Genomic DNA, 26744 nt, shown 5'->3' with positions numbered 1-26744 from the left:
TATTACACACTATTATTTATCATTACAGTACTTTTATTACATTATGAAAATGGCAAAATTCTTCCAAGATCTCATTTTCGTAGCTCATATCACTTTGAATAAGCCTGTTAGAAGACAAAGCTCCTATGTTTCATCAAGGAGTATCAGATGTGAAACAGCATGAAGGAATTTAAGAAGCCAACTCAGAGTTCCTCCTATACAAGCATTCAGGTCTTGAGCAGTCCAGGCAAACAACACACGTTACAACAAAGCTTAAACTTGTTCTTCATAATAATTTTAAAAACAATACTAGCTGCCTATTTCATTTTAAAAACAGCAAAAAATATCCACCTCCCTTTTCATTTCTTATAAGGAGTCTTGAAGTTTAAATCTCCCTCAGTATGATAGATATGCTTGCTTTGATCTGCTTAGCTCTTGGAAGTCCAGGGGCTCCAGGCTGCTGGCCCCGTGCTGCCCAGGGTCCCTAGGAACAATTCTTTCCGCCATTAGGGAATTTTTTCCTGAGAATCCCCTGTAACATTTCACAAACCCCCATTTGGGAACCACTGTGCTACAGCATCAGAACTAGAAAGTGAAACTAACCAAACTAGTTTAAACAAATTTAGCAAAGTGCAAAAAATAAACATTAGTGTTAGACTTAAGATTTCTACATTAAAGGTGACAGTACCTCTTTAAAAGGTAGTTAAAATTATTTATATGAAGCGTAAGTCAGGTCAACACATAAAACATTGCACTGGCACAGGCTGCACCGCCATAGTGCTTAAGTGAAGATGCTTCTACACAAATGGGAGGGCTTCTCTTGTCAGTGTAGTTAATCCACCTCCCCAAGAGGCGGTAGGTATGCCAACAGGAGAAGCTCTTTGCCAACATAGTGCTATCTACACGGGGGGAAATGGAGGGTTAGGTTGATAGAATTATGTTGCTCAGGGGGTGTGGATTTTTCACGTCCCTAAGCAATATTCGTATAACTCCATAGGTCTGTATGTAGACCTGGCCTTAGTAATGCTGACAATGTTGTATACTGCATTTCAAATTAATAATTATATAGCTTGTTTATATGACGGCTCACCTTTGTAAAAAAAAGTGAACGTTTGTAAGTTAGTAAATAACCTATTTAGGGGAAGTAAACATGAATGACGTGCAGTTAAAAAAAAAAGATTTCACAAACTTAAGACAAATCAAAATAATATACTTTATTAAGTATCAACTTGTATACTAAATTAAAGCTTTTGTTTTAAATGTAAAGCAAATAAAATATATAAGAAAAGTGGCAAACATTATTCAATTTATATTTATAAAAATTTGTCTGAAGTCATACAATTTGTTGCAAGACCAACTGTATTTAGCCAGCTAAAATCATATATATTTATTTTATATAAATCTATGAATATAACAGATGAGATAGAACAGTATATAAATAAGAGGTCTTTAAATATTTACACTCATACAGAAACTAGCCAAAGTGGTGCTATAAAGAAGGAAATATTGACTGTTAGAAAAATGAGATTACACATTTTGCATACATATGCATTGCACTAATAGTTTTTTAACCTGTGTATTTAATATACTAGTTATTAACTTTAGATACATATTTGCATAGAATCACTTTAAAATATGACAATTCTGCATTTCACATCACAGTAAAAGCTATTAGAATAAAAATACCAGCTCTGTCAAAGCCAGTTAGCTTCCTTGCCTGTCAAAATTTAGTCTCTGGCTTCTTGCTTTTAGGAACAAGGAAGATGCTGCCATCTTTTGTTTGCTGCAGTGAGTATTCACTGGGAGAGTAAGGCTTTCCATTTTCATCATGTAGCATGCTGAAGACCTCAAGATACAAGTTGGTAAGCTGCTTTTTCATCAGACGGATGCTTTTGTTATTCTCTCCTTTTTCTTTGAGCAATTTCTCTTTTTCATCCTTTAAATGACCCAAGTCTTGCTCCAGTTCCACTATGTTTTCCAGTTTTCTTTTACGGCAGTTTTGAGCAGCCACTTTATTCTTGCCTCTCCTGCGTATATCTCGAATAAGTGCAAGCTGGGCCTCGTTGAACTGCTCCTTAGACATCATTTCATTGAAGTCATCCACAGGAAGGTTGATGATCTTTTCTACAGAGAAAGGGATATGCAGAGCTTTTGCTCTTTGCTCATCTCTTGTGAAATGAGCTTCAAGGTAGCGTGAAGGTTTATCTCTTGTAAATGGAGCTTTGGGGTGGCCTGGACTGGCAGGTAGTTCTCTCTTTGGTGTATTTACACATTGCAGATCAGACTTTTGAGTGCTTGGCCCTAGGGAAGGAGAGACTGGATCATGGAACTGCAATGAATACATTTGAGCATTGCTCTGTTGCAGACTTCCAGGAGCACTCTCCATTTCTTCCATTTCAGAATCACTGTATCCAAAAGATGCATCTCCAAAGACAGATGATTCAACAGAATGTTCAGGTGATGCAGTACTGGAATGTGCGTTCAATGAGATACCAGAGTCAGAATCATTACATTCTGGTGCATTTCCCTGATGGTCACCATTAAAAGCTTTACACAGTGAGAAATCAGAAATATCAATAGGTTCATATGGAACTTCAGCAAATGACTTGTTGACAATGTTTGGTTCTGCTGGGTCACCATTCACCTTTGGATCAACAAAGGTGGAGTAGAAATCTTCAGAAAAGTTGGAGCTTAAACATGAAGTGGTGTCTAAAGAATCCACTCTCAACTGACTGAGGTCTTCTGGTGGTAGGATGTTAGGAAAGGAATCCTCAAAAGTGCTGAGGAAATCAGTAGTGGGTAATGAGTTGTAGAAGTTACTGTGAATCTCTGATGGCTTGGTTTCTGGGTTTGCAATAGTGGTTACTTCAGCCAGGTTATCATTTTCAATGTTAAGACACTATATGAAGAAATATTACAAAGAGAAGTTTATCAATAATAAATTCACAACATTATTTTATCATCTATATCTATAGCTACAGCTGCTGGATTCCACAAATTTAAAATTGCCCTTCTGAGATCAATATACACCTAAAATGGCCATTAAAGCATTGTTATAGAACTCGGGTGGTTATAGCTCTGCCCACTGCTGTGCTTATTTTATTACTAAGGGGCAGTTTCTGGGGACTGCAAGTCCTAGCAGAGGATGAATCTTCTTGTTCACAGCAGATAACTAGGTAGATAGTTAGATATCACTAGGCAGATAACATAGCATTCTGGCACCTGTAGCGTCCCAAAATCATACCAATAAACCAAAGAAAAGACTTGCTGCAATAAGCTCCTATTATACGGAAGCTAGATGCATCCCTCCTGCTCTAGTAAATTGCCAATATGGATCCTGATGCTGCCGAATCTGAATACACCTTAAGCAGCACCATAATACGAATAGATATAGTATTAATATAGCCAACTTAAAACCACTGCATATGATTTACCGAATGATATCAGCAAACAACTATCCCTTAAATTTCAAACTATGGAATAGATTTTTACAAGATCTTTGGTCTTTTAGGTGGTACTCAATGAAGCAGCTGTTTGGTGCAGAGAAATTTAATTTACTATGTAATAAAAAACAGTACTAACATGGGGCTTTACAAACATTAATTTAACCCACATACACTAATGTTAACCAAAAGTAAGTGTTGAGGACTATTATTTTGATGGGCCTGATTGGCTACAAAAACAACATTCTTTCCAACAGGGTAGCAGTCTTAACATTTATGGAAGGAAGGCTGGTATCAAAGTATGCCTTCTGTCCTTTTAGAATTAGGCAATTACAAAAATAATTCTGGTCCTCTTAAAGAGGGCCACACACTGATTATTTAATCACAAATAAAATCATACCTAAACTAGGATTTACCAGATGTGAGATCTTTTGTTTTTCCTTTCTCCTTAAACTTAAATCTCTGTCTTCTCCCTGAAAATTTGTTCAACTTCTACGCAGAATTAGAATAGTGACATTTAAGGGTTTTTTCTTTTTTTAGTTTACTTTTTGTATTGTCAGTTTCATTATTGCCCCTGTATAGTCACTCAATTCCCTGTTTTGGTTGCGTGGGTCTTTCACACAACAACAGGGAAGATTTAAAAACAAAAAACAAACAAACAAAACAACAAAAAAACACACCACAGGAAAATTGATTGTGAAAACACAAAAATTAGCAAAAGGAAGATAGTCAGAGCAGATGTAGTACCGGATATTGCTTTCTAACTAATTTTTGTTAAATTGACTTGCTTTCACATTGACAGTGTGCTTTTAAGCATTCCTTTGATCGGTTCGCAATCACAAAGCTGCTGTTTTTTGGCTTGTGAAAAACATTAAAATAAATAATTAAAAATAAACTAGTCTAATTTTACAGTCCAATTTGGGTGAAGTTCCAGTAAAGACACAGCAGAGGTGATTAAATAAATAAGTTAGATAGTCTCTGAAATGCTAAGATTAGTAAAAGAACAAAGTGATTTTTAGCCTGACATATTCATTGCATGTACAGCACCTAACAGAGTTTGATTGTAACTGAAATACAAATAATGTTTTCATAGAACAAGCAGCCATAACTAGTCTCTAATATACCAATATTATTATTTTAAAAGCTTTTTTCTCCCATGATGGAAGATAAATGCAAAATCTAAATAAATGCAACTTCAAAGTTTCTAATATTAATTGCAAAGACAATCAAGAAATGCCAAGTTATGACTCCCACCACATATGCAATATTCTGTTTTGTGTTTTATATATACTATATTAATGTAAATAATATAATGTTAAACATACTACTTAAAAGTATTTGGGGATAGACTAATGGTTGCTGTAGGAACCATAATTTAGAGGTTCCTCACATTTCTGCAGGTACAATTTCAAACATGACAGTGCAGTAACCGGTTTCTGTATTTAACACAGAGCCAGCTCAAGAATCAATAAAAATAGAAACATTATGGCCAGGAAGACAGCATATATTTTCATACAGTATTAGGTAAATAATCTTCCTCTCTTGAAGTCTCCCCTCTTACACTGCTTTTGATTAATTATATTTTAGATGCTCAATGTACACTGATTTACAAAAACCCTGCAGCTCCTAGCCTGATGGGCTTGTTACCATTCCTTAAGAATGACTGCACTGTTATTGTTTTGAATTCTTTGGAGATGTTCTCCCAGAATACTCTGCCATTCTTTCAGCTGCTGCCTACATTAACCCTTACCTGTAGTTCTGGAATGGACAGTAATTCTTCCCAAACTTGCTCTATGTTTTGCATATTATCTACATCAGCGACAGGAGATTGAAGGATTGATGATTCAGGTGGCTGAGTCTGATTAGAAGTAATGAAGATTGGGTCGCTATCTATATGAGCAGGTACCAGCACTTGAAATGCAGCCGAAGAAACCTGGAATTTTATAAATATACATAACTCTGTAAGGCATCAAGCAAAAGCCATTCTTGGTGCTCTCTGTACTATACCCATATAACAGATCCATATGTGTCCCCTTGAAAGAGTATTAGATACATATAAATCACTATATTTTGCCTAACATATAGTACAATAATGTGAAAATATCCCATTAAGATTCATCATAATAATAGAAATAAAAAAAAAAACTGCAAATAAGTTGTGCAACAGATGTTATCATTCCCTCCCCTTATCCCCCTCCCCCCCCCCCCAAAAAAAACCACACAACCAACCACAACTATACTAAGCGTTAGGTTGATATTTTACCTCATTATCTACAAATGAGAATGTTTCTGCCAAAAGCTGCATGCAGTCATCAAAGGACAAGGCATCTGCTTCTGGTTTTGAAATATCTGTAGTCTAGGTAGGAAAGATATGGGAAAAAAATGTATTAGTTTATTTTTGGATGACTGTGAAGGTTCCTCCCTGTAGTAGGTCCTAGCCGGGGCTCGACCCTTCCGGGCAGGAGGGGAGCCACACCGACTCACTACTCTGGGAATAAGCAGTCAGTTAGTCCTGAAACTCCGGCTCTTTGGTGCAGAGTCGGAGCAACCACAGTTAAAGCTCAGGAGCCCAGGCCCTGGATCAGGGCGGGGCAAACACAGTTAGCTCAGACCCTTGCTTGCTGGGCTGAGCGGGCAAATAGTTCAGAGCCCAGGCCCTGGATCAGGGCGGGGCAAACACAGTTAGGCTCAGGTCCTTATGGCAGGGGCTGAGCGGGTAAATAGTTCAAAGCCCAGGCCCTGGATCAGGGCGGAGCAAACACAGTTAGGCTCAGGCCCTTGTTGCAGGGGCTGAGCGAGCAAACAGTTCAAAGCCCAGGCCCTGGATCAGGGCGGGGCAAACACAGTTAAGCTCAGGCCCTTGTTTGCAGGGGCTGAGCGAGCAAATAGTTCAGAGGCCAGGCCCTGGATCAGGGCGGGGCAAACACAGTTAGCTCAGGCCCTTGTTGCAGGGAGCTGAGCGAGCAAATAGTTCAGAGCCCAGGCCCTGGATCAGGGCGGGGCAAACACAGTTAGCTCAGGCCCTTGTTGCAGGGGCTGAGCGAGCGAATAGTTCAGAGCCCAGGCCCTGGATCAGGGCGGGGCAAACACAGTTAGCTCAGGCCCTTGTTGCAGGGGCTGAGCGAGCGAATAGTTCAGAGCCCAGGCCCTGGATCAGGGCGGGGCAAACACAGTTAAGCTCAGGCCCTTGTTGCAGGGGCTGAGCAGGCAAATAGTTCAAGGCCCAGGCTTCTGTAGCCGAGCGTTGGGTGAGGGGGAAGCCTGCCACCCGTACGGAGGGTGGCAGGGGGGAACGCAGGCCCACCCACTCCACTGCGTTCCAGCCCGGGGCCCTAACAGCGGTTGCTGCCGCTGCTGGTCAGTGGGGTATCCAGACCGCAACACACTGACATAGGCTCACACTCAGTTGCAGCCGGACCGGGGTCGGCTACCCCCGGGCTACTTCCGTGATCCCCCTCACAGCCTACCTCGGTCGTTGCGCCGGGATCGGGCCAGTCCACCTGCATGGGCTCCTCTCTGCCCGGGCTCGGCGGCAAGTCTGGTAGCTCTGCCGGGAAGTCCGGCCAATGGTCCTCAGGCGGCTCCTCTGGATAGCAGCAGGGGCTGAGGGGTTCGGGTCCAGTCTCACCCTCAGGGTTAGCGGGGTTCGGTTCCCAGGGGTTCTCCCAGTGGCGGGCGTGAACGGGCTCCGGCGGCTCCTCCTCGTAGCGGGCCCGGGGTAGCTCAGGCCAGCTAGGGTCTTCGACGGTCTCCTGGCCGGGAGCTCCCGGCCACACGTCTGCTCCCTGTGGTGGCTGGCCGCCAACTGAGCTCGGGCGGCCGGCCTTTATACTTCCTGTCCCGCCCCTTGACTTCCGGGGGGCGGGGACAGGCGGTGGTGGTCCCACCCACTCTGGTGCCGGCACGTGGGCTCCCTCTTCCGGGCAGGAGGGGAGCCACACCGACTCACTACACACACCCCCCCTTAAGACTGGCTCCCGCCTGTCGGGGCCAGGTCCTGCCATCTCCCCCATGCGGGATAGGAAGTCCGCATTCGTATGGTCCTTACCTGCTCGATGCTGGACCGTAAATGCGTAGGGTTGTAAGGCGAGGTACCACCGCATAATGCGGGCATTATTATCTTTCATCCGCATTAGCCACCGGAGGGGGGCGTGGTCTGTGACGAGGGTGAACGGGGCCCCGAGGAGGTAGAAGCGCAGGGCATCGCAGGCCCACTTCACCGCGAGGGCCTCTTTTTCCACCACGGCGTAATTCCTCTCCCGGGGGAACAGCTTCCGGCTGAGATATACTACGGGGTGGTCCTTTCCCTCCACTTCTTGGGACAGGACTGCCCCTAATCCTACGCCGGAGGCGTCGGTCTTCAGGATGAATGGGCGTTTAAAGTCTGGGCTATAGAGAACCGGCTCCTGGCAGAGGCACTTCTGCAGTGTCCGGAAGGCCGCTTCACATTCGGGGGACCATCGTACCTGCCGGGGGCTGTCCTTCGTCAGAAGCCCAGTTAAGGGTGCTGCGATGGTCGCGAACTGGGGGATGAACCGTCTGTAATACCCAACGAGGCCCAGGAACTGCCGAACGTGCCGTTTGGTTGATGGGGTGGGACAGTCCAGGAGGGCCTGGACTTTCCCGACGAGGGGCTTGACCTGCCCGCCCCCGACGGTATAGCCGAGATAGTTGGTCTCTTGCCAGGCAATCCGGCACTTTTTGGGGTTGGCGGTCAGGCCCGCCTGTCGTAGGGACCTTAGGACCGCCGCAACCTGGGGCAGATGATCCTCCCAGCTGCGGCTATAGATGACCACGTCGTCTATGTACGCCGCCGCATAGTCCTGATGGGGCTGCAGAAGTTGGTCCATCAGCCGCTGGAAGGTGGCTGGGGCTCCATGGAGACCGAATGGCATCCGTGTGAATTGGTACAGCCCCGTTGGAGTGGCAAAGGCGGTCTTCTCTTTTGAGGTCTCCTCGAGGGGGATCTGCCAGTAGCCTTTGCTAAGATCTAAGGTGGTGATATACTGGGCCTCCCCCAGGCGGCCCAGTAACTCGTCTACACGGGGCATCGGGTAGGCATCGAAGCGCGAGATGGCGTTTATCCTCCGAAAGTCGATGCAGAAGCGGCGGGTACCGTCCGGCTTGGGCACCAGGACCACCGGACTACGCCACTCGCTCTGGGACGGTTCGATGACGCCCAGAGCCAGCATGGCTCTTACTTCCTCCTCGACCGCACCCCGCATCCGATAGGGCAGGGGCCGGGTCGTCTCTCGAACCACCTTTCCCGGCTCGGTCTGGATGGAGTGTTTGACCAGGGACGTGTGGCCCGGTACGGCCGTGAAGGTTCGCTTGAAGGTTTGCAGCAGGCAGTTAGTCTGTTTACATTGCTCTTCCGTGAGCGATTGTCCTAATTGGGGTGCCGGGGGGTCATCCGTCGAGGGTACCTGGGGTCCCAATTCCGGCTCGGGCGGGCATGGGTTGATTAAGAGGCCCTCCCGGTCCTGCCACCGTTTCAGCAGGTTGACGTGATACCGCTGGGTTTCCTTCCGCTTGTCCGGTTGCCGCACCTCGTAGGTGACGGGACCGACCTTACGCACGACTTCGTAAGGTCCCTGCCACCGGGCTAACAATTTTGACTCACTAGACGGGAGGAGGAGTAGGACACGGTCTCCTGGTTGGAACTCCCGGACTTGGGCTCCCTGATCGTAGGTCCGTTTCTGCCGTTCCTGCGCCGTCTTTAAATTTTCGCGGGCCAGGGCTCCGGCCTGGGCAAGGTACTCCTGTAACTGGATGACATATTTCAGGAGGCCCTGGGCTGGGGACGCTGACTGTTCCCAGGTCTCTCTCATCAGGTCTAAGAGGCCCCGCGGTCTGCGTCCGTACAGCAGCTCGAAAGGGGAAAATTTTGTTGAGGTCTGCGGGACTTCTCGGATGGCTAGCAGCAAGGGTGGAAGGAATTGGTCCCAGTGGCGGAGGTCCTCTGCGGGGAATTTCCGCAACATGCTTTTCAAAGTGCGGTTAAACCGCTCCACCAACCCGTCCGTCTGCGGGTGGTACACGGACGTCCGGAGTTGTTTGATGCCTAAGAGGGCACAGACCTGTCGCAACAATTGGGACGTGAAGTTCGTTCCTTGGTCGGTCAATATCTCTCTAGGCAGTCCTACTCGGGCGAAGATTTTCAGCAATTCCCCCGCGATAGACCGGGCGGTAATACTTCGCAGGGGGATGGCTTCGGGGAACCGAGAGGCATAGTCCACCAAGACCAGGATGTATTGAAACCCCGCGGCACTTTTCGGGAGGGGGCCCACGAGGTCCATGGCGACCCGTTCAAAGGGCGTCTCCATCACTGGCATGGGGACCAGGGGTGCCTTGGGGATCCCGGGCGGGGCGACCCTCTGACACTCTGGGCATGAGGCGCAATATTCTTTCACCTCCTGAGAGATTCCTGGCCAAAAGAAGCGCGCCAGGATTCGAGCGAGGGTCTTCTCTCGCCCCAGGTGCCCGGCGGCTGGCACATCGTGGGCCAACTTCATTACCGCCCGCCGGTGACACAGGGGCACTAACAGTTGGGTTTGTGGTTCCTGGGTGCGGGGGTCACGGTCCAGGCGGTAGAGCCGGTCCCGGCGTAGCTCAAAATGGGGCCACAGGGTGGCCCGCTGGGGGTCCACAACCTTCCCGTCTACTGCCGCGAGCTGCTCGTAGAAGCGGCTAAGGGTGGGATCCTCTCGCTGGTCCCGACAGAAATCGGTATCGAAGCGGGGCTGAGGGGCCGGCTCCGGCGGCGGTCCCGCTGCGTCCGTGTTGTCTATCTCGGTCGCTGGACCCTGCTCGGGGGTCTCGGAGGAGGACCCCAACCGATCAGCCTCCAGGGCCGGCGTGGACCGTAGGACTTCCTCAAAGGCCGGCCAGTCCCGACCGAGGATCACAGGGTATGCAAGATGGGGAGCTACCCCAACCACCAGGTGTCGGGTGATCCCCGCGATGGTTAGGGGGACCCGGGCGCTGGGGTATGGTCGGACATCCCCATGGATGCATTGTAGATGAATACATCCGAGGCGGTTATCACCCGGCGGTACCAGGTCCTTACGGACCAACGTCTGGCCACAACCCGAATCGATCAAGGCCCGCGTAGTCCGCCCTCCGACGGCCGCCGGGACGGTCAGCTTGGGGTTCATGGCTGGCCTGGCTCGAGTGTGGCCCGCCCACACTTGCCCATAGCTGCAATCCATCTCCGGACAGTCTCGCCGGAGGTGTCCCATCTTCCCACAACTGAAGCAGGGTCCAAGTTCAGGTCGTCTGCTCCGGGGGCCTTCCCGGCTTGGGCTCCGGGGGGGGCTTCGTCGAGCCCTTGGGGGCCCCTGGCCCGGGGCCACTGGTCCGGTCCGAGGAGCCGGGTCCGCGTGCCGGGTCCGGGTCTCGCGGCGGGGTTCGGGCCTCGGTGCGGGGGGTCGTGGTCCGCTCAGGGGTTCCCCTTTCTTTTCGCCGCGGGCTGGTTCGGGCCCGGGGCGGCGGAAGGTGGGCCCTACTGCATCTTCGGCGGCCAGGAAGTCCTCCATTAGTGACACTGCCTGGGCCAGCGTCGTCGGCCGGTGGCGAAGCACCCAGGCGCGCCCTCGGGAGGGTAGGGTGTGCACGAACTGTTCCAACACCACCTGCTCGGTTACCTCCTCCGCCGTCCGGGTGCCGGGCTGTAGCCACCGTCGGCAAGCCTCTTTTAAGGTTTGGGCCACTACCCGCGGTCGGGCCCCGGTGGGGTAAGTCTGGCCCCGAAACCTTTGTCGGAAAGTCTCGGGACTGACGTCGAGGGCGTCCAATATCGCGGCCTTCACCAGGTCGTAGTCCCGTGCTTCCTCAGCCGCCAATCCACGATAGGCCACCTGGGCCGCCCCCGTCAGGTAGGGGGCTAAGAGGGTAGCCCACTGGTCCCTGGGCCACCCAGCGACGAGGGCTACCCGCTCGAACGTGACCAGGAATGCCTCCGGGTCGTCGTCTGGGCTCATCTTAGTCACGCGAAGGGGGGCAGCTAACCGCGGCATCTCTGCAGCCTCCCCTGCCAGCCCCGGTGCGGGGCGAGGGAGCGTGACCAGCAGCTGCTGCAGCTGGACTCCCAACTGCCGCACCAGCTGTTGCTGTTGCTCGAGCTGGGCTGTGTGCTGCTCCTGCTGCAACTGGAGCTGGGCGGCATCTCGCTGCTGTTGCTGTGCGAGCTGAGCGGCCTGCTGTTGCTGTTGCTGCTGCAGCTGGGCCGTCTGCTGCCGCTCCTGGCTCTCCGTGAGCAGCTGAAACAGCCGCTCCATATCCATTCCTTAGAATGGGGGGGGGGGGCAACGGCCACTCCCCCTCTAGCCCCTTCTCACAGGGGCAGGGGCTCGTGCCCCACGTTGGGCGCCAAATGTAGTAGGTCCTAGCCGGGGCTCGACCCTTCCGGGCAGGAGGGGAGCCACACCGACTCACTACTCTGGGAATAAGCAGTCAGTTAGTCCTGAAACTCCGGCTCTTTGGTGCAGAGTCGGAGCAACCACAGTTAAAGCTCAGGAGCCCAGGCCCTGGATCAGGGCGGGGCAAACACAGTTAGCTCAGACCCTTGCTTGCTGGGCTGAGCGGGCAAATAGTTCAGAGCCCAGGCCCTGGATCAGGGCGGGGCAAACACAGTTAGGCTCAGGTCCTTATGGCAGGGGCTGAGCGGGTAAATAGTTCAAAGCCCAGGCCCTGGATCAGGGCGGGGCAAACACAGTTAGGCTCAGGCCCTTGTTGCAGGGGCTGAGCGAGCAAACAGTTCAAAGCCCAGGCCCTGGATCAGGGCGGGGCAAACACAGTTAAGCTCAGGCCCTTGTTTGCAGGGGCTGAGCGAGCAAATAGTTCAGAGGCCAGGCCCTGGATCAGGGCGGGGCAAACACAGTTAGCTCAGGCCCTTGTTGCAGGGAGCTGAGCGAGCAAATAGTTCAGAGCCCAGGCCCTGGATCAGGGCGGGGCAAACACAGTTAGCTCAGGCCCTTGTTGCAGGGGCTGAGCGAGCAAATAGTTCAGAGCCCAGGCCCTGGATCAGGGCGGGGCAAACACAGTTAGCTCAGGCCCTTGTTGCAGGGGCTGAGCGAGCGAATAGTTCAGAGCCCAGGCCCTGGATCAGGGCGGGGCAAACACAGTTAGCTCAGGCCCTTGTTGCAGGGGCTGAGCGAGCGAATAGTTCAGAGCCCAGGCCCTGGATCAGGGCGGGGCAAACACAGTTAAGCTCAGGCCCTTGTTGCAGGGGCTGAGCAGGCAAATAGTTCAAGGCCCAGGCTTCTGTAGCCGAGCGTTGGGTGAGGGGGAAGCCTGCCACCCGTACGGAGGGTGGCAGGGGGGAACGCAGGCCCACCCACTCCACTGCGTTCCAGCCCGGGGCCCTAACAGCGGTTGCTGCCGCTGCTGGTCAGTGGGGTATCCAGACCGCAACACACTGACATAGGCTCACACTCAGTTGCAGCCGGACCGGGGTCGGCTACCCCCGGGCTACTTCCGTGATCCCCCTCACAGCCTACCTCGGTCGTTGCGCCGGGATCGGGCCAGTCCACCTGCATGGGCTCCTCTCTGCCCGGGCTCGGCGGCAAGTCTGGTAGCTCTGCCGGGAAGTCCGGCCAATGGTCCTCAGGCGGCTCCTCTGGATAGCAGCAGGGGCTGAGGGGTTCGGGTCCAGTCTCACCCTCAGGGTTAGCGGGGTTCGGTTCCCAGGGGTTCTCCCAGTGGCGGGCGTGAACGGGCTCCGGCGGCTCCTCCTCGTAGCGGGCCCGGGGTAGCTCAGGCCAGCTAGGGTCTTCGACGGTCTCCTGGCCGGGAGCTCCCGGCCGCACGTCTGCTCCCTGTGGTGGCTGGCCGCCAACTGAGCTCGGGCGGCCGGCCTTTATACTTCCTGTCCCGCCCCTTGACTTCCGGGGGGCGGGGACAGGCGGTGGTGGTCCCACCCACTCTGGTGCCGGCACGTGGGCTCCCTCTTCCGGGCAGGAGGGGAGCCACACCGACTCACTACACTCCCTTACAAATACAAACTAAGTTTAGGTAACCAGCAGTTTTATCATCTTATTCACAAGAAGGAGAAATGAAGACACATATACATGATACATATCAGCATAAGAGAAAAATGACTGTTTTTTACCTTTGAAAAATTGGTTGGCATGCCTGTGTTGTCTGACTCAATGTGCTGGGCAGGCTGAATGGGAATAAATTCACCTGTTTCTTCATCCAGCTGCAGCTGAGCCAGTAAAGCTTTTTCTTGCTCTTTTTGGAGCTGTTCTTGTCTCTCCTTTTCAAGTTTCTTCTGCTTTTCGAGTTCATACTCCTTCTGTCTTTGACTAAAATCAAAAACTTCACGTCTTGCCCCAAGGTCTATATCTTGCCTCCAAAGAATGTCAATCAAGTTCATGTCCTGTGGATAGGAAAGAAGATAATTTTTAAAAGACAACCTCCTCTACAGCAAAATTGGTTTAAAATGATAAAGCATAGTAATTCTGTACTAAACAGTTAAACTTGTGTAACTGTCTGAGGTTTTCAGGCCTACCAAATCACCTAAGCAATATGTACGTTTACTTCTAATTCCAACCATAGATTTTGTTTTTTCCTAAAACAGCTCCCAGTTTTATATACAAAATGTGAATAGGCTAGTTTCTCATTGTGGCAAACACATGTGCGTACACACACACACACACACACACACACACACACACAAAATGTTTCCTCAAAGCGCATCAACACATAACAGTTGGTTATTGTAATGAATACGGTTTGCAAGATGTGGTCATTTGTCAGCCAGCCAAAAGGGTATAGATAGAGGAAGAATTAAGAGAAGTGACTTAATATCAGCTGGGTGATTTCTTTCTGTATGTATTGCATAAAATTTCAAAGTTGATTAAACATACACCTCTACCCCGATATAATGCAACCCGATATAACACGAATTCGAATATAACACGGTAAAGCAGTGCTCCGGGGGGGCGGGACTGCACACTCCGGCAGATCAAAGCAAGTTTGATATAACGGGGTTTCACCTCTAACGCGGTAAGATTTTTTGGCTCCCGAGGACAGTGTTATATTGGGGTAGAGGTGTATATTGTAAGATGTCGAATAATGACAATTAACCACTATCTATATATTGTAAAATATAAAAGTTAAAAAAAGCGTTCTGTTATTTCATGCTATTAAAATGAATATTCATTAGAGGCTACAGAATTTCAAAGTCACCAATCTTACTACCATTGTACCTGGAGGAATTTGCACTAAACACACAATTATTAACAATAATTATTACAAATTTGTAGTTTAAAGGTTACACCAGATCAACCATACCAAAAGTGTTCCAGAGCTGGATTAGCACAGTTTGTATAGATTAATAAGTGCCAAATCTGACAATTGTGATTCTGGCTCATCACTTAATAGAGAGAGCTTATAAAGAGTCAATTACCTTTGAAGTCAGATATCCCCATACATATTTAATTTGGAAAGTGCAACTCTATGTCGTCTCAGGATATAACTAAATTAAGTTGCACCATTGAGAAAATGCCACTTGATCAATTAATTTTGTTTGGTTATGTAACTTTCCTTTTTTAGTTAATGAAAATTATATCACTATGCATTTTCTAGTGTTCAAATATTCAGAATTTTTAGAGGCTGAAATTTTGGGTATATTTTAGTGTGAACAAAATCAAACATCCCAAGAGATCATCAACCAAGAAATTAATGGAGATGATGGAACATAGTTTATGGACATAGAGTGTTAATATCTGTGATATAATAAGACTAATTTATGAATGGAATAGATAAGACAACGGTGTGTTTCAGGAAAAAATTTTAAAACTACACTTCAATAGTAGACACATGCAAACTCACTGCTTAGTCCTGAGCATTTGCGTCAAGTTAGTACAACAGTAATATTACACCAGCATTCGTTTAAATCAAAATTGTACCAGTTCAGATAGCAATCCCAGACTTGGGATAATTTACCTTGCCAAAACAGTAAATCAATAACTTTCTCTTATCTTTATAAACTAGCTTCAACTAGGGCACAAGTTTAAGGCCAAAATTTTAATAAGAGTCCATTTTGAAACACAGAGAAGTTAAATAATCTTTGCTTTTTTCACTGAAATCTTCTCTGTACCATTAGTAGCAATACTTAGAGTTAGAATGAATTAGGATTTCTACCGATTATTAAGGAACTGATTATTTTTAATTAATTGGTATATTTAGAATACCTGCTTGTAATACAGAATATGCATTATTACCTATTTACATACATTACATATATATTTGATATACCTAACTGTAAGAGACTAAATTCTGCTTTATGGCCAGCAATGAAGAAGCTGAAATTATTACAGTGGCTGTCCAAGACGATGGTTTGGTCTCTCCAGATTGGCAGGGTAAACCGAACTAATTAAATTGTGCAGTAACTGAAGATATTGTAATATGGTATGGCTTCATTAAGGGCCAGTTGTTTACCAGCTGCTCATCCTCTTTTCTTGTCACAGATTTCAAACTCCTTTTTAGTGTCAGAGCATTTGCAGTATGTTTTGGATAAACCTGAAGGATCTGTATTGTAGGGCACGTTTCTGAATTATTGATTTACAAGGCACTATGAGAGATTGTGACTCAAAACATTTTTCATATGATGTGTGGGAATGAGATAAATCAACAGAGCTCTATTTCTCCCTGGTCTCCAACAGAGTAGGCCACTGGAATTACAGGAGTGTTAATCAGTTTGTTTAAATTTCAACAACAAAACTGATCAGAAAAAGAATGTGGGAGGTACACCTTGTTCTCTTTAGAGGAGAAACCCATAGCTTTAATATGAAAATGCATCTCCTAAAGTAGTGGTTTTCAACCTTTCTTCATTTGTGGACCCCTAAAACATTTCAAATAGAGGTGTGGACCCCTTTGGGAATTCAACCTGCGGTCCACGGTCCCCTACTATAGAAGTCTTAGATTGAAAACTGACTGAACAGCATTTAACTATAAATGTTGCACATGCTTGGCACAGCATGAGAAAGGGCGCTAAACTGTGGTTTTATATGCTAACATCACCAATTTCGGGTTCGGACCTGTAGGTGGGGGTATTCATAGTTTTGATTGATCAGAAAAACAGAATGCCTTTTCTGAGATCTGAACATTTATTTTCATAGTCACCTTTCATGACCCCTTAGAAATAGTCTGCAGACCCCCAGGGGTCCACGGATAACAAGTTGAAAACCACTGTCCTAAAGCCATCAGCAATACCACTTCAGGCTGTGGGCTTCTAATCTCAAAATAAACAGTGCTGATCTGGATCAGTACCTGGGTGGGAGACCTCCAAATAAACTCCAGCTGCTCAAAGAAGCAGTTTAGGCATCTCAGTAAGCAATCTTCTTCTGAATCATTTAGAAGGAATGCACTATCATAATAATAGCGGTCCAGTGCTGCTGTCTTTTGGACAAGCAAATCAGAGTGCTGACCATCTGAGGTCACTAAACATCTCCCCCTTTTCATAAGAGGGTGATTAGTCCCAGTGTCCTGACTGCATTCCAAAAGTGTTAGTTACACTCTGCACATCTGAATTCTCACTATCTAAAACTGTTGTGCAGTATTGCTATATTTTGTTACACAGTTGCTGTGTTCCCCTGTGACTGCTTTTTCTCCCAGAGATACTTTACTTATACAAGCTGCACCTATCCTAAAAAGTGCTTGAGGTGTTTCAATAGACAAAATTAATTCTATGTAGTCTGTAAAAGAGAAGGGCTTTGGAGTTCACTGGAATGAAAGGTGCTATAAAACTTAAATAATTATCCTTTTTAACACTAGTAAAAATTCAAGCAAATTCTGTTCATGGGGGAGGGTCATGTTCTACTCAAGATATTTTAGATGTCAAATTTTGACTAGCAAGATATTTAAATGAAGACTACCTTTTAAATATACTATATATATATTTTAACATTGTAAACCAATAACTTGAGTATTATTGCCATTATTAACAAAATGTACAGAAGTTTGGGCATTATTCCTAAGCATTAGGTCAAAATATAGGAAACCCTTAACAGTCTACTCTAAAGTGGTTTGATTAAAGCTATTTTAATATATGTATCTGACCCTTAAGAGTTATTTTCTAACTAACATATATTTTCTACAAACTTGTGTGTGATATATGTTAAGCCAGAGGAAGTGCTGATAGGAACAGCAGGTGCACACTAATGTCCAAACTAAATTAAATGCATTAAGAATTCCATATCAGATTTATAAATGGTACATGTACACACACGTCACTGCTGCTTTTCAGAGCCCTGCTTACCACATCCTTAATACAGAAGGCATTTACTGTAAGGGCTCTAGTGGTGCACCATGTGACTTACTTCACAAGTGGCTGTTTATTTCCTCTGACATGATGCAAGAGCTTACACAACTGAGGAGAGAACAATTGTTTGGGCAAAAGCTAAAAAGATGAATGCCGAAGGAAGAAGCTGGACCATCTCACTATTAGGAAAATAATCTTATCTGAACTAGTTTTTCCATCAGGGATATTTTCCTCTAGTTTAGGCTAATAATTCAATCCTGCTTTAATTGAAGTAAAGGGCAAAACTCCCACTGATTTTAAGGGTGCAGGATTAGGTCTTTAAAACAAAACAAAAAAAATTTCCACACCTCAAAAAATATGTTTTAATGGAAAATGCAAAGCATTAGGTTATTCAATGTGTATGTCACATCCCTCGGTATCATAGTCCAACTATTTTGTGCTTCAAATGGAGCTGTGTGTGCACAGTGCCTTTGAAAATTAGGCGAACAATGATTTTGGAGGCTTTTCCTTTACCTATCTATAAATGGAGGAAGAACCACCTTTCCAATCAGATATGGATCTGCTTTTCTCTTCCATGGTCCATGCAGTAAATGTTGCCTTCTGCTCAGTGTTTGCTTTTTTATTCATTTAGTGATATGCTCTTCCAGAGTCTTTTCCAAACCACACTGCTAACTTATACAGCTTTGGACTTGTAAAGGCAGTTTTAATAAGATAAGCATAAATGTTAAACAGTTCACATTAAGCCACCATCTGGCCCCCAGTGGAAATTTTCATGTTTTAGATTTACATATCAGCATTTGCCATCTGGGTAGTCTGTTGTACATTTTATGTGAAACTCTGGATTGCAAAGTTGGACTATAAACTCTTATTGCTCTTAAGCAAACATATTTGCAGTAGGGTAAACAAAGGAGAGGGATTCTAATTTTTTTATTTATATATATATATATATATAAAAATAATGTTGTATTGTTATTTTCATGGACTGGTAGGTTTGTGTGGTTAAAACAGTAATTTTAAAAACTGCTCATTGTGTTGGATTTGGGGTTTTTAATTCAATTTTTGGAGCACAAGACATTTCCAGGTAGAGATGATAAAATTGAAACATCTGATGGCATAAGTGTCACCCTGGAAAACAATCCACCATCCCAAATGGAATTTTCACAAACCATTGTTATCTAATCCCTTCTGACAGGGCACATTAATGCTGTTTTTTTAAGCAGAGTCACATCCTTTGTCAAAGAACCCTACATAAATTGGGACAGCTTTACCAACAGAGATCCCAAATGGAATGTGAACAGAAACGATATAGCAAAGAATGATGGGATGTCACATATGAAAAAAATGTCAAGATAAAATTTCACACACACACACACACACACACACACACACACACACACACACACACACACACACACACACGTTGGAGCAACAGATGTAGGGATGGTTTACAGAGGCTATGAACTCAGCAGAGGGAAGGGAGCCCTAGCTTTAGACAACATTCAAATAAGGGGAGAGAACTGCTGCTCCCTTCAACAGGAGAGGGATGGGCAAAGCAGCTCAGGCGAGGAGTGGATAGGGAGCATCTAGAGCTGCAGCTGCGATCACAAGTGAGGAAGGGAAGTGAGGAACAGAGCAGCTTCGGAGTTACTACTCCGCCTACTAGGCAGAAGAAGAGCACAGGGCCAAGTGCAAGAGAAGGAGCTGGAAACTTTTTGCTCCTTCAGAAAAGGGGAACAGAGGAGCAACAATAGCAATGGCTGAGCCCCACTCCTTTTTGCCGGACAGGACTGATTTGTTTGGGCAGCGTGGGAACCACCTTGTCAAGTCTTATGATTTTATCACAAGATTCAATATTTGGTTGTTTGGTTTTATTTTTAAATACTTAGACCCTGGAATCTTATGATTAGGAGAAATTCTCATCTTTTGTTAAAAATACATTTTTAGCCCTCATGGTTGCAGAGAAAAGCTTGAAAACATGACCCCAGAGAACCCCCAAAGGCCCAGAAAGCAGATAAAACAAGAAAATGTTACATTCATTTTTAAAAAGTCTTGATTTTTAAGACCATCTCATAATTTTTGGGAGCCTGACTCATGATTTTTAAACATTTGGGGTTGGCAATAGTGGAGGTTGGGGGAAAAGAGGATTGTTTGATGGTGGTGTAAAAATGACACAAAGATTTAATTGGGCACAAGAATTGACTGGGAGAGCAGAAGTAATTTATTTTGGAAGAATGAAGAGGCGGCAGTGTCAATGAAACCGGGATGGATTTGGGGACCTGGCTAGGGTGACCAGATGTCCTGATATTTAGGTGTTTGTCCCACGTCCCGACCGATCTTTGGTCGGGACGCAATTCTTCCCAATATTTCGCTCCGCCGGCAGCGCTCGGTTTTTTTTTTTTTTTGCTCTGCTGGTGGACCCGCCCCCCCCCTCCCCCCATGTGTCCCAATATTTTCTTCCTCTCATCTGGTCACCCTAGACCTGGCAGTTCAAGTAATCTGATTCCAGACCACATGAAGAACAAGTAGAGCAAGCTGTGCCTCATGAACAGTAGGAAGGCCAAACCCCGCCCTAGCCCAGCCATTATGGACCTGGCTGCTGACCCATATTGTAAGCCAAGACATAACACTGGGTAAGTGGGGATATTGGTGTGGGTTGGGAGGTCAGAGGCCTCTCCTCTGTCTTTCGTACTTGCCTTAATGACCCAATTACTTAATATATTTTGACTGAGGATGAGTCAACACCCTTTGACCATTGCCTGCATAGGCTTCTGGATCACCTTTTATTTCTTCTGGACTCCATTGTGCCTGTCACTGCCATTACATCCTCTCAAAAAATAACATTAAGGGTGGGGGTTGAAATATTACATGAGAGGGGTCCCCCACTGTGCCTGAACCACCCCTGGCTTTACAGAAAGGATGTTCCTCTTTATCTGTTAGGTAAATTCCATTCTCTGTCCAGGTGGCTATTCCTGCTGCACGTATTGGCCATAGGTCCCAACATACTTCATCCCCAGTTTAGAGAACTGAGATAGGCTCATCCCTTCACATTTCAATGTTTGTTTAGAAACAAACTGAAGTTAGACATTGGGAAATGTTTTATTCCACAGTTTGTCAATTTACCACACAGTTATCTAGACATCTATTTTAGCTTATGCCAGCTAAAACAGTTAATCTGATTAACTGAATCTAGAACCTCCCAGATATCATGCACCTGTGAATGTAGACTCATACTGTTTGTCCGAGTATAATCACTATATTCAACACACTGTAGGTCTTGTTATACACCAGTATGCTCCAATATAAATATACAGTTACCAGTATGCTCTGTTATAAACACAAAGTTATCTTGTCTGGATTGCCTAGTGTTAAATAAAAGTTGCTAGGAATGTTATCTTGGGCTATTCTAAATATGCATTGGAGGAGAAAGACATATTGATTAGTTGATTTTATCCTTTGGATGAAATACTCCACTAAAATCCTCTCTATCAACACCATTACTCCAGGAATATCAATTTTAAAAAAGTGAATGATTAATATATTTTGTCTGCAATTAATCTTCCTGGAACAGTTTCAACTCATTCAAGGTGTGAGTGGGAGAACTGTACTCACTTGCTCCTCACAATTTGATACTCTTCCCCAACAACATACATTAGTATATAATAGTCTCTATCATGCCCAACAATACCGAGGGATCCTCATAAGTTTCCATATTTACAGGACAACGAAAGCACTAGAAACAAGCAACATTTCACACAGACCCCAAAAGGAGGTAGGGCAGTGTGATGGACAGGGTTAAGGAGAGCTGGAGAACTCACTTAGTGCTTCTGAATGATGAGCTAAAATCAATTTAGGATGAGACGCAGCAGGGGAGGAGCTGGACAGCTACTATAAAGGAGGGGCTTCAGGAAGCCTGGCGGACAATAGACTGTGGGATCCTCTCTTCAGAAGAAGCTCTGGCAAAAAAAGGTCAGGAAAGACATGGAGCAGGCCCCAGTGATGAGCCATGATTAAATGATCTGACTTCCTGAGAGAGCCCAGGAGGTATTCAAGAGAGCAATGGAAGGTCAAGCACAGGAATGCAGAATTTGGTGTAACTTTGTATCTTCACCTGGGATTTTTTAAAGAGGACTCCAGAGGGATCCCTCCAACCTCCTGATCTGAAACAGAGGTGAATGTAGAGAGGCTGTGGATCCTGGTACACAGTGGCTTGAAGAAGCTGTGGAGAAAGGCCTGCTGACAGGCTGAGGTGGAAAGAAGCCCAGGGAGATAGCAAGGGGTGGGTCTAAATAGAGCAGGCAAGGTCTGTCACTACAACATTCTTGGGTTGGAACCCAGAGAAGAGGAAGAACCTGGGTTTCCCTAGCTGCCACCAGAGGTGGTGGCATGAAAACCCCAGATATAAGGGGATAAATTCTTGTGAAAGTCCTGAAATTAGTTTAAGTACCATAGGGTCCGCAGTTGGGAGCCTAAAGCATGAAAGGTCCTGGGATTGGTGGGATTTCGTTGCTCCACAGGGGGAGAGACTTTAAAGTGATCTGGCTGGAGGGCCAAGGCCTTAAAACTTAGTTGACCTAGCTACATCACTCAGGGTCATGAAAAATTTCATACCTTGTACAACGTAGTTAGGTGAGGCTGCACACAGCCCTGACACAGCGCAAGGACTGGCCCTGCCCCTCAATGCCAGATGCACCAAGTGTGGGTAGGCAGGCTCAGGAAGGCAGTATCCAAGTGTGGAGGGCTTAGTGTGGGGATCCAGGTGTCGGTTGAGAGGATTCTGTGTGGGGCAATCTGGGTGCAGGCGGCTCAGTGGGAGGATCTGGATGCATATGGATGCAATAGTTCTGGGTACAACAGTAATGGGATTCTGCAGGGGGTGAAGGTAGTTGGGGCGAAGCAGGGGGCCTGGGTTTGGGGGGGAATAGAGCTTGGAAGGGGGGGTCTGGATGTGGGATCCAGATGCTGTGCAAGTGGGGCTCAGTGAGGTGAGGATCCAGGTGCAGCTTGTTGGGGCTTGGTGGGGTGGGAATCCGGGTGTGGGTGGTTCGTTGGGGTGGCTGAGGTGAAAGGGGAGTAGGGCTCATCGGGAGATGCAGGGGGTGCACCGAGTGCAGGGGGTGAGGCTCAATGGGAGTGTCTGGGTAGGAGGGTGTCTGGACACATGGGGGTTAGGCAGATGGGGGAGCAGCTCTCTGTACAGGGATCCCTCCCCTTGCAGCTGAAGAGCGATGGGTGCAGGAAGTGGCGGGGGGTGCGGGGGGGGGGGGAAGAGAGAATCTGCAGCTTCCTGCAGCTAGGAGAGAAATCTGGGGGTAGGTCTGATGTGGCCCTGCATGCCATGCAGGGGAAGAGGAAGCCCCCATCCTCCCCAGCCCAGCCGGGACTAGCAGCTGAGCCCGGTGCAGGGTAGGAGCCACCAATGGGGTCTTCCCCAGTCCTGTCCCCTACCCAGCAGTGATTTACCTCTCTGCCAGCTGCCCTGGGCACCCAAAACATATTGCTGGGGAGGGTTGCATGACTGCTCTTGTGGCTTTCCTTTGCTTCACCGTCAGAAAGTCATTTTTCTCTGGGGAAGCAAAGAAATCTGTGCGGATATACATTTTGCGCATGTGTAGTGGCACAGAATTCCCTCAGGAGTAGTAGATGCAGCTAAGTCAATGGAGGAATTCTTCCCCCAACCTAGCTACTGACTTGAGGAGATGGATTTACCAGTGATAGAAAAACCTCTTCTGGCGCTGTAGAGCAGTGGGGGCTGGAGCAGCTGTTGGCAAGAGAAGAGCCTGCTATGCCATGCCCAGCCACAAGGTGGCTGTCATTCTACTTATAGGTATCCCAAAAAAACTTGAAGAATGTAAAATGTGTAAGACTGACCACAAAGAATAGCTATTCTAGGATGATAAAGCAATTGATGTGCAGGTCCAGTTTCATTCTTGCATTAACAGCTGCAGACACCTAATGCCAACCACAAGACAGGACCACAGTCGGTAAGCAATACCATCCCCACCACATAAAAGTTGAGAGGGAAGGAAAGAAAGAGACAAAAAGGGCACTTCCCTTCTCCTCTTTCTCACTGATATATTTTATACACAGTACCACATCGTAGTCACCATCCTTATTGTGTGCAAAATAGACACAAATTCCCATCTCATTGTTACTCCTTACATTGCTTGAATGCCCAGAGCGGAGTATATTGCCTCATTAGCACTCCCTGCAGGTAAGTAGTGTAATTATATGATTGGCATTCTTTGCTAAGGCTGTTCAGAACACCAAGGATTAGATCCACAGCCGGATTTAGGCACTTAATTGCCACTTTAAGCACCAATGTCCAAAATTCAGATCCCCAACACACCCGCCAGCTGCTGCCTACTTACATTTCCACTGATAGTTACCTAGGTACCTAAAAATCTGCAATGTGCACAGCCACCTAAGTTCTGATCCCCATCCATTGTATAAGTGCCTAATTTGGGCTGTGGATTCCATTAGGAGGCAGGGCACCTTAAGTTAGGCATTATAACACTGAGCCTAAGTGCTCTTTGTGGATCTGCCCCAAGTCACCAGGTTGGCTTGTGAATATTATTTCTGGACGCCGACATCTTACTCAGCGTTACATACTAGTTTAAAAGGTTTATTTCTCATACCAATTGTTGCACTCCTCGAGAACCATCCAAGAATTAAACAAAGTTGGTGAGGCTAATGGATACATGTAGGGAATTTTGAGTTTCTCTAGATTTTTCTAGGCGATTCTTTGGCATTTTGCTATATAATGTTTCTTATCAAACACATTCTAAATATGTCTTCATTTAAAAACTACTACTAAATACAAATTCATAAGCTTACGGACTTCTCTTTTACCAAGTCCTACCATAGTATGGAATTTCAAAGGGCCAACCAAAGTGACAGTTCCTAGAATATCTTCCCACAACTCCTTCTAATCAATCCAGAGGGGAAAAAAAAAAAAAAAACATCAGCTCCTCTCATTTCTGTGCCTTGAAGGATGCGGACATGCTTATGCTTTACTAGTAGAATAAACAGTGATTGCAAGTATCTGATTTTTCAAAGGTCAGTCCTAGCATTCATTGCCATAATTGTGTCATATATTACCTCTGTTGTCAACTTCCCCATTTCTACTCTTTAACTGCCAGGCCAAAGGAAGCCATTAGGAGTCTTGATTTAGTTTGAGAGTAAAAGCTGACTTTTCCCTCCCCCCCTTTGAACAAATCCAGGTTAAGCATCCAAATCCTGGCTGGTCACCACTGTCTCCCAGATTCTTGAAAATGCAGTCTCAAATCACTTGAAGTCCCAGGTTGATTGCTGGGCTATCAGTAACCAAATCATGTACAGTTCTACACATTTTCACTTCCTTAGAGTTCCAGTGTAATGCTGGAGATGGTGATCATACTTAGTCTTTTAATCTTAATTATATTGTTTATACAGGTTAATCTGAGATCCACCCACTATGCACAAAAATGATTCATATCCCCTTGACTAGTCCAAAAAACTTCTCTGGTCTGTTTTCATAAAAGAATTTGGCCTTGTCCACAATCCTCCTACTGTAGCTGCATCTTATATTGGCATATAAGTGCTTCTGCCTTAAGCTATACTAGCAAAAGTGCTTTTATGCCAGTATAAGTGTATATGCACAAGGGCTTATACCAGCATAGCTATGTCGGTATAAGTTTTAAATCTAGACCAGGCCTTAGTGAATTAACATTATTTCCAAACAATATCAACACACTGAGTCCAGCCTCCCTTTGATCAAACATAGATCTTTGGTCAAATTACAAACACACACACACACACACACACACACACTTAACGTTCAAATAAGTTTTTAAAATGTAAGCCAAATTCAGAATCCCTCTCTCAGCTGAACAAATACAGAGTCTTGTTATTTCTATACTGTGTGTTTTATTGGCAGTATTACACCATGATTCTGTCAACTAGCTAATAGAACTAGTGTATCTAGAGTTACAATAGATTACACTGGGTGCCTAAGGAAATTGGGTGGGTCAGGCAAAAGGATCTGTTAAGGAGTGGGTTAATTAGTTTTTACATGTTTGGTACAGCAACAAAAACCTGCACTGCTGCAACAGCAAGTGGATTAAGCGGTTCTGTTGTAGCTCACTTTTGTAACTGCTATCTAATCACTATATACAGTACACAGCTCCATTTTGAAAGGTGTTTGAATAGCAGCCATCTCAGTGGGAGACCTATTGTACTTCAGGAAAGTGAGTATTAATGCAGTTTTCTTTCAAGTTAAACTCAGTACAAACCTACATCATACTAAATTCAATAAATGCCAACTTTATTTACATCCTTAGGTACATAAAAAACAGACATACACCATAAAACACACATTTTAATTCACCAGCATCTAAAGAATTGCTGCCATCTCAACCATAGCTACACAGAAGCATTTGTTTGTATGTCAATCCATTTGAGACACTGAATCTACATTACTTGGAAAATAATTACCTGGTAAATGATGTCTTCAAACTATCCTTCTATACCTAGCCAGGCATGTACTGTGTGTCAACACTGTCACAAGCTATTGATTGATTTATGTAGGAGGGTTTTTATGATAATGGTGTAGTCATCTGGGAAGCATGATCCAGACAGTTTACAGAACACTTTTCATCCTTCTAGATTTGATTTACTGGATGTAAGATGGATGAACATATAACCAGATAAAGAACCTAATGAAGTGCAAAGAACTGGCTATTTGTTACTATTGTGGTTTCACCAGGATTATCCAAATTTTGGATAAGCCTGTTTTGACCCAAACATAAGAACACATCTGTCCTTACAGAGAGTCTAAATAAATATATGAAAAAATTCAGTCTCAAACACCCATCTAGTATAAAATTACTACTTATATTATTTGAGCCTCAATTTAGTCCCTCTCCAGTGATAGTTGTCCATGTTAGAGAGAGACAGTAGATGGTTGCTACATTTATAGTGGGGAGTTCTAGTAGTAAAAGCAGAATCTATCACCAGGCTGTCTCTCATCCCTTGTTGTTTGTACCATAAAACTAGTAGCAGCTCTGGGACTGCTC

The 26744-nt window shown here is 45.9% G+C and overlaps 1 protein-coding gene across 1 annotated transcript in view; it reads right to left on the bottom strand.

The window, feature by feature from the left end:
• Positions 1-1173: 1173 nt before the first annotated feature.
• The window catches only part of NFE2L2 (NFE2 like bZIP transcription factor 2), a 45319-nt gene continuing 19748 nt past the window's right edge, over positions 1174-26744 (bottom strand). Inside the window, exons 2-5 of the mRNA XM_054043897.1 lie at positions 13534-13803; positions 5686-5778; positions 5173-5355; positions 1174-2878 (exon numbers count right to left, since the gene is read on the bottom strand). Coding sequence (XP_053899872.1) covers positions 1700-2878; positions 5173-5355; positions 5686-5778; positions 13534-13803 — 1725 coding nt within the window. The 3' untranslated portion in view covers positions 1174-1699. The remainder of the gene's footprint in view (positions 2879-5172; positions 5356-5685; positions 5779-13533; positions 13804-26744) is intronic.

The sequence above is a fragment of the Malaclemys terrapin genome, chromosome 11 (genome assembly GCF_027887155.1).
Source record: "Malaclemys terrapin pileata isolate rMalTer1 chromosome 11, rMalTer1.hap1, whole genome shotgun sequence".
Taxonomy (NCBI): domain Eukaryota; kingdom Metazoa; phylum Chordata; order Testudines; family Emydidae; genus Malaclemys; species Malaclemys terrapin.
The sequence above is the reverse complement of the archived record's forward strand: the minus strand, read 5'-3'. Positions and strand labels throughout refer to the sequence as shown.